This window comes from Halichoerus grypus, chromosome 12 (assembly GCF_964656455.1).
Source record: "Halichoerus grypus chromosome 12, mHalGry1.hap1.1, whole genome shotgun sequence".
NCBI classification, from domain to species: domain Eukaryota; kingdom Metazoa; phylum Chordata; class Mammalia; order Carnivora; family Phocidae; genus Halichoerus; species Halichoerus grypus.
Window position 1 is genome coordinate 92,381,777 of NC_135723.1, and position 8,437 is coordinate 92,390,213.

The 8,437-nt window shown below is 46.1% G+C and overlaps 1 protein-coding gene across 6 annotated transcripts in view; it reads right to left on the reverse strand.

The window, feature by feature from the left end:
* HIPK2 (homeodomain interacting protein kinase 2) overlaps nucleotides 1-8,211 on the reverse strand; it is a 183,659-nt gene extending 175,448 nt beyond the window's left edge. For 2 of the 6 annotated variants that reach the window (XR_013442895.1, XM_078059634.1), the window contains exon 1: nucleotides 7,970-8,207. Coding sequence is in view for 5 of the 6 variants with exons in the window: in XM_078059634.1 (XP_077915760.1) it covers nucleotides 7,970-7,988 (19 nt within the window). In the remaining variant the exon portion in view is untranslated. Of the gene's footprint in view, nucleotides 1-7,969 lie in introns of all 6 variants that reach the window. The other 4 variants (XM_078059631.1, XM_036119981.2, XM_078059633.1 and 1 more) reach the window with 2 other exon arrangements.
* Between the last annotated feature and the right edge of the window lie 226 nt (nucleotides 8,212-8,437).

Consider the following 8,437-nt stretch of genomic DNA (forward strand, 5'->3'; position numbering starts at 1 on the left):
TCCAGGCCAGGAGAAATTACCTTGTTCAAGTATCATTTTGATAATATCTGTCCCCTTCTCCTCACCATAAAATGTCTCTTGAATTAGAACCCCTTTTAAACCTTTCAACAACTGATCCCAAACACTTACTGTTCTCGTCTGCTGGTCTGTTTTGTGCTTACCACTCTCCAGCCAAGCAAAAATTACTTTGCAAATGAATTCCATTATGTACTCTGCTTATTCACCTTGTTAAGCCAGCACAAGAGTTTTGACTGGTTCTGTTGTCTCTTCAAATGGGAATACCTCACTTATCCGACATCCTTGGAAATAAGCTGAACCACAAAAGTGATCTACACAAATTAATTTCCCATCTTCCAGAAATTTAACCCTTTAGGCGGCCTTAAATCCTTTTTGAAATAAGTCATGATATAATTAAATGAGAGTTTCTTTATTTTAACTATTTTCTAAAGGAAACATTTCTGTAATATATTAGGGAACCTCCCAGTCTCCGTTAACAGAACATAATGAATATCGATTAATCTTCCCTGATGGTTCAGGTCATAACTTAATGAATAACAGTAAGCATACTGTGCTGGAGCTGCAAATGAAGTGGTTCAGGGGGTAAAGCTGAACCCATGTGCAAGCGTGCGCGCTCTCTCTCTGCCTGTAACGAGCTCCCCTGAAATTTACTTTCTTGCAAGAAGCTGCTATCAGCCTGGATTCTGGTGAGGACGAGCAGTCACAAAGAACTCAGGAAGGTGTAACATGCTGCCTTTCTGCACAATTTCAAGAATTTACATGCTGCTTTTTGTCAGAGCTCTATAAATTCTTCATTAGGGAGAGAGAGAGGAGAAAAAAAAAAAAGAATATACTTCCACAACCAGCAATAAACCAGGGTTTTCCAAATCTCCTTACCATAGGACTTTTAACAGGACTGCAGGCACACATACCATTAAAATTTGTTTTTTAATGCCTTATGAAGCCAGAAGTTCTACACAGAACTGGCATGATGGATCACTTTGCTTATGTCAAGCTCTTGGAAAAATCATTTTATATTGTGAATCATAACTCCATACGTTGAATCAATGAGGTGATACTGATATGGAGGAAAATGGTAAAAATACAGAAGCCAACCTTATTGCATCAGGATGCAATCTGTAACTATGTGAACCCAAAGTGCTTTTCTACCCGAAGTTATGGCAGCTTCTACAGTGATCTTTCCCCGAGGATGGGCAGCACAACCTGAAGGAAAATGCCCTTGTGCACTCACATATTAGACTGCACTCTTTCTTTGATGGTAAAAGTTTTAGAAAGTCCATAGCATTAGCACATGCAAGAGTCAATCAATCTTAATTCTGCTTAAACACAGTGGCATTTAATTAATCAGAACCTACGAGAGCAAAAGAAGTTAGGCAAGAATTGCTAAAACAGACCACTTTCAAAACACTACAAATCTCTTCAATGCCATGTGTAGAAATAAGTGGCTGTAAAAACCACAAAATTATTTTGCCGTTTTCAAGGTTTGTCTTTTTTTTTTTTTTTTTACTGGCAACTATTTTACTAGCTTACTTTCTAATGGTAAAGTCACTCATCAGAAAGCCACAGGCTGAATGGCCTTGTCCATCAGTATCTTTTGCCTTTTCTGTTGGCTTCAGACCAAAGACAGGGAGGAATACTGGTTGTTAAGGCTGACTTGTAGCCACTCTCATGAACACTTAGCTTACTCGTCACAGAGAACCTGGAAAAACAGGTATGGCTTTAGCTGACTCAGAATCTGTAAAGAATTTGACAAACTGTCCTTTCTAAACCTGGATGAACTGATATTACACAGAATCATCAAAATTCTTGTGTGTGTTCTCTTCTTTCACGAGCCGTTCAACTTTATACACTTGAGTCCTCTGCATTCTGCTTGTCAGATCTGTAGGAGATAAATAATGTTCTAAAGAGCTAGAAGTAGAGGGGTGAATTCAAAGTGATCAAGCACATTCAGAGTCAAGCAGAAGGTGGCACTGCTGGGGTGAAGGAGGGCGAGACATGCACAGAAGGCAAATAAAGACTCAGGACCGAGGTGAGAGAAAGCCAACTATCAGTTACCAATCCAGGGCTGGTGTAATGTAAGTTATTACTTAGATATATTAGGAAGAGTCAATTCAACAAATATTTATGAAGTGCCTACTAGGTTTAACGAACTGCCCAGCTACTGTGGGGGATACAAAGATGAATCAGATTTGGTTCTTGCCCTCCAGGGGTTCACAATGATGCAAGAATCCTGAAGTCATTTTTCTTGTGTACACTGTACTAATGAGACCATTATTAAAGAACTGTATTTGGTTTCGACCACCACCATTTTTTTTTTTAATGTGGAGAAATTAAAGACAGTTCAGAGGAGGGAGAGGACGCAGAACAGGCTCTGTTAGGAAAGAGCTGTAGAGACCCAGTTATTATCTTCAAATATATGAAAGGTTTTAGAAAAAGGAACTGAGTAAAAGAAAACAGGTTTGAACACCAGCAGGTGAGATTTCAGGCGGGCCCAGGAATTGACTCAGGAATCGGGTTAACAGAATCCTGGAATTGGTTACTGAGGGGGTTCCTAGTGTGGGCTTTTCCTGGGGGAAAAACAATTGTTTCGATGAACTGGCAACTTCAAGTCATGGACATTCAACCTTCCTGAAGGCAGGAGGATGAACTACATTTGCCCCAAGGTCCTCTCCTGCCCTGGGTTCCAAGCCCCCGAGAGGCAGAGCTGGGTTTTCTTCTACAACTCCCTGAGAGATCTGCTGAGTGACCCCCCGAACTATATCCCCACTAATAAGCACCACAAAACCACCTGGAATACAAGATCCCAGCCAGGCAGCAAAGCCAGGAATTAATTCTCCAACAGCCACACATGATGTAGGGGTCCATTCACAACAGAACGCAGAACCCTAAATAGAAAAAAAAAAAAAAAAAAAAAAACACGAAGTCTCCCAGCAGCGTGTGCAAATTAGAAACATATCTGCATTTACAAGGATACAAAATGTTAGGTAATGAAAGAGGAAGAGATGGTAATTAGAGAGGGTGATTTCTAAGGAAATTTGTAATAGGAATTTCCAACATTCCGAAATGCTTGTTTGATCCAAATTAAAAAATATATATATTTCAAAAGAAAATAGGGAAATGGGGTCTTCTCTTTACACCTGAAGAAACACTAGCACGTTAAGAATTAAACACTGGCACATGCATGCGTGCGCACCCCCCCCCCCCACACACACACCTTCCATCTTGAGTCAGGCCATGATCCACTGAGCCCACGTGTACTTCTGACTTTCACTTCCCATACCCCCTGAACTCCTCGAAGTCAGGGACCCTACATAAATGCTTTTAAGTGACTTCATTAAAGATGTGCCCTGTCTGTAAGGGGGTGGGTAACAGCGCCCACCTCGGGGGCCTGTAAGGACAGCGAGTTCATGGGAGTGGAGGGAGCAGCACAGACTAAGTAGAGCCTAAGGCACGCTTAGTGCTGTGAACTTCAGGCATCTCGGTTTCTTTTAGAGGAAAAATAAAGACCTCCCTATACTCCAGCTTTTCAGCTTTCTTTTTTTTTACCCCCCCAATAGAGTACTGCCATATGAAATGGAACTATTACGGGTTTGGGCCCTTTCAGGTTCACACTCTACCGGTGGTTATATAAAGTCGGCTGGCATTACTCTGAATCCCATCGTTGATAGCAGCCCGAAGTGCTGGAATTGTCATCATTAGACTACCAGAAAGCACTGGCAAATTACATGTTCAGAGAACAATAAAAAATGGTTACGTATCATACCCTCTTGATCATCGCTACTTTGTTTCATATAAACCTCAAAGGTAGTTCCCCAAGATTAGTCTCTATGGGAGGAAGGAAGAGAAATGAAACATTAAAAAAAAAAAAAATTAAATACTAAGACTAGAAGCAGCTGTAACTTGCATAAGGCACCAAATTTCTTCTTGTAAGAAAACTATGTTGAATGCATGATGAGCCAGACCCTGGCCTGGGATTGAGCGGCTGCTGGCCCTCTGAGGAGGTCCTCGGTGGGCCACCTCTCCCTTTCCGGGCCGGCCTGGGGGCAGCCTGGGTCTTGGTCGGGGGCGAAGGTGGAGATTTCATACTTCGGGATACTTTCACAGAGGCCCAGCTGCGGCTCCTGAAACTCTGCTCTAACGGGTTGTTTCCTCATTTTTAAAGTGGCATAGAATGTGAGAAATTCTCTACCTGAAATCAGCAGAAACTCAGTGGAAATAGAAATCTAGAAAGGTCACAGAGGGGGTCAAAAAGGCTCTTTCTTCTGTGGCCATAGGGGGTTTATTGTTGCTGGTGCCCAAACTGGAGGAGGAATAGCAGGAGATTAATAATTGAAATGTTGCTATTATTGGTTTTCTAAACTATTTGTGGGCTATTCTTTCCCTGGAGTCATCATGCCTGTAAGCAGCCCCCCAAAATAGAGGGATTTAACACATACCAACAAAATGCCTACTACAGCCAGGGACTTTACAGGTACTCATTTCTAATGGAGTCCTCGCACAATCCAATGAGGCTTAAAAACACAACAAAGCTCTGAGAAGTTAAGTAACATGCCCAAAGTCATACAACTAGATTCAAACCCAGGTCTCTGATTTGAGTACGGGACCACACTGTCCGGAATTGAGGGTAAAATTAACGAGCCTTGATTCACTACTCAAAAGCGGTGAGAATGAAAACAATATTTATACTTACTCATTTTAAAAATATAAAACACAAACACAGGAAAAGATATTTTAGAACATGTGTCATCAAATTCTTTTAATGGAAGATGATTCAGAATCCATTTCTTGGTAGGCATTTTGGTAGGTGTCTTCAGACCCATCTGATGAGAGATTTCAGTATTAGAGTTTTGGGAAGTCTGACTGTGTAAGCCAATACTAATTGATATGACACATCTCGGGTACGGTGGAACATAATTAACTTGGAATTTAGGGTCCTCTAATTCAGAACCCATGGCAATATAGACCTATGCGGCTGGCCTTTGTACTACATATTGAAAAAAAGCCTTGCTAAGCAAGCTGATGGAGTAAACACAATTGCAAGGCAAATGTTTAACTTTCTAAAGAAAATAAACCTTTTTAAATAAGTCTAACTTAATCAGTACCAAGTTACTGAAAACGAATGTGCTATTTATAAACCTAACCTTAAAAGCAAGTAGCAGGAGACTGGTAACACTTTGCTACCCACTAATCTGTATTATCAAACATACCCTGTTTCAAAGACCGCGTTTCTCTCTAAACAGCTCGCAGTTCAGAATGCCCCACTGTTGCATTCAGGCCTTCACCCAGTATCCCAACTTGGGGCAACTGCACCCCATTCAAACGAATGGGTGCACACCCGAATTCCAGCTGAAATGCCTCACCTGTCATTATCCTGCTCCTGAGAAGAACCCTATGTTCGAGTTTTTTAGTAGCTCAAAAATGATTAGAAATCTTCTCGGCGAATTCCCCAGGAAAAGCCCTGCTCCTTCAGGATACACGCCAGAAGCCCATGCATTCTGACTGGGATATGGTAAAAATCAGGCTCACTGAATCCAGCAGATATCGCCAAGGAGGGAAAAAGGAGGTCACCGGAGTCTTAGAAGCACTCATCACACTAAGTGAATGTAGGTTCCAGCAGTACAATCCTTTATAGAGGTCACCTGTCTGTTTTAGAGCATGACCAACAGTCTCCTTCAAAAAGACCCAGGCCTGAGCTGTACCCAGCAAGGCTGGACTGGTTGAGGAGGGGAGAGGAGGAAGCCTAGGGAAATAAGGATAAAGAGGCACAGAAACTCCAGCAGAGTCAAAGGGTACAAAGTGGAGGAATAGTTATAAGACAGCACACAGGCAAGACTGAGCGAAACCCGGGGTGGAAAGAGGTGACCAGGTAGGTCATCTGGAACAGGGAATGAAGCCTGCAAATAAAAACAAGTGAGCTCCTGAGACCTTTGAGATCCATGATTATGCTTAAACCTTAACACCTTACTCACCCACAATTCTTTATCTGGTGTAATGCACCGAAAGAACACTGTAGTGGACCGGGAGTACCAAGTCTTAGCCTAGGGGGTATGGCCTACATTCCATATGGATTTAGAACGATAGGAAAGGGAGAGGACCAGCACAGTTTCTGAGAGGGGCTTCTTACGAAGTTGACAAAATACATCCCAAATCCCCCCGTACCCAGCCCCTTGCAAAAGGGAAAGGAGCCCTTTACTACAGTTCTGAATTCAATGCCAAGTTCCCTCCCTAATGCACACCCGGAGTGTCCAGCAGAGGGAGTCTCAAGGAGGTACTTAATAAAGAGAAAATTGTTTCATTTTAACACTCCATAGACAGTGGGAGCATTGACTGTAGCCCCCTCCCATAGACACAGACGAACAATGACTGCCCGACATGGGTTCTCCTCCCATGTTCACAGAGCCACCGGCTCGTTCTATTCTGCCTGGTGGAGTGATCAGAAATTTCGTTTTGTTTTGTCGAATGGTTAAATGGACCTTGTGTTCTTCAGAATCAAAGAGGAAAGCCCCTGGAATAACATCTCTCTGTTGCCTTCTAAACAGCCCCTTTGTTTCTAAGAGAGTCTGAAAAAAAATATTTACAGTCCATAGGTTATTTACAGCCTCATTATCCAGGGCCTGACTGGTAACTTTATTCCATCCAGAAACCAAATTCATTTGGAGCCCTGGAACTAATAACAGATTTTCTTTTCAGATAAGTTTTTTTTTTTTTTAATCTGCCTCTTGTAACAGAGATAAAACTATTAATGCGTTCCCTGTCTCACTCGCCAGCACTGTTCTCGGATTTATAGAAGGATTAAAACCTCCTCTCCCCGCCCCTCCTCTCTGCTCCACACAAACCCTTTCCCCTCTCATTTGCTATTTCACCCACAGAATATCTGAGCAAAAACCGAAAGAAAGCCAGATGGACCAACGTTAAAAGTATGTAAAGGCTGCTATTTCAATGATTTCATAAGAAAAACATTTTCACGATGAAATGACTGAAAAAATCGGGCACCCTTCGGTTTAAAATTCTTTCTACTACAAGCACACAAAAACACACCGAAGTGTAAAAACTTAGTTGATTCTGGTTTGATTTCTGGCTGGAAGCTGACAAGAACTGACTGAAGAGAAACGAAAGAGAGAGGGAGGGCAAGGGGAAGTGGAGTGCTTTTGCCCTCCGTTCTTTTCTTTCTTCCTAAAGACAGATCAGAAAAATGACCCCACGCCAGGTGAAGGTGCACCACGCAGGTTTACCCAGACCGACCAAGGAAAACGTCTCGGCCGCCCCCCCACCCCCGACTTGAAAACCTAAACTACATTTTCCCTTACACACGCTAATGCGGGGAGATTTTAGCCAATTTCATTGTTCTGCCTGGGTCTGAAATGGACTTTTCCTCTGTACCCCCCTCTCATCACCTAGCCCCATACATTCCGATTCGACAGCCCCCCCAAATCAGAGGCTCGCGGAGAATAAAGGAGTGTGGGGAGGGAGTGGAGAGCAGTGGAAAGGGGAGCCGTGGGGACAGAGTGGAAAGATCACCCTAAAGGTAATTTTCTTGGGGGGTGCGGGGGGAGGAGGAAAGCTAAACCGCATCACCTTTATTTATTCCAAATAAATGAAAAGCACAGTCACGGGTCTGTCTTTTCCCAGGCGCCCCCTCCCAATTTCTTTTCTTCGGGCAGTAGCCCACCCTCGCACCCCCCACCCCCCCCACCCCCGCCTCTTTCTCCACCCTGGAAATAAGATCCTGTTAAATTCCGGATCCCGGCCGTTCCGTGGGCAGGGGAGGGGGAGGCGGGGAGGGGTCGGGAGCCGGTTAAAGCCCCGGGGGTGGGGCGCCGGAGGCCGGGCGCCCGGGGGGCTGCGGGCCGGGGGCTGCCCGGCGAGGGGCCGCGGGCAGAACAAAGCTGCGGGGGCCGCGGCGGCCGGGCGGCTCTGGGCGAGCGGGGTCGGCGGGCCGGGCGCCCCTTACCTTCGTACACGGGGGCCATCGGGGCCGGGGTGTCCGCGATTCATGGCAACGGAGAAGGGAACGCGGCGCGCGAGCTCGGCCCCCCCAGCCTCAGTCGGAATCTGCCATCTTGAGCCTGTGTCTCCGCTCTCGGCGCAGCCGGGGCCGCCAGCGCCCGCATCACCGCCTCACTTGGCCGGCGCCGGGGGAGGGGGCCGGGCGCCGCCGCCGCCGCCGCCGCGGCCGGGGCCCTGCGCGGGGCTCCGGGCGGCCGGGCGGGCGGGCGCAGCGGCCGAGGCCGAGGGGCCGGGCGGCCGCGGCCCCCGAGCGGGTCCGCGGTGGGGCGGGAGCCGGGGCGGGCAGCGCGCGGCCAGTGCCCGGCCGGAGCTCAGCTCAGCATGGCTGTGTGTGGGGGCTTCGGCAAAAGTTGCACGGGAGGCGGAGGAGGGGCGGGCGGAGCCGGGAGGAGGGGCGGGGGCGGGGGGCGGG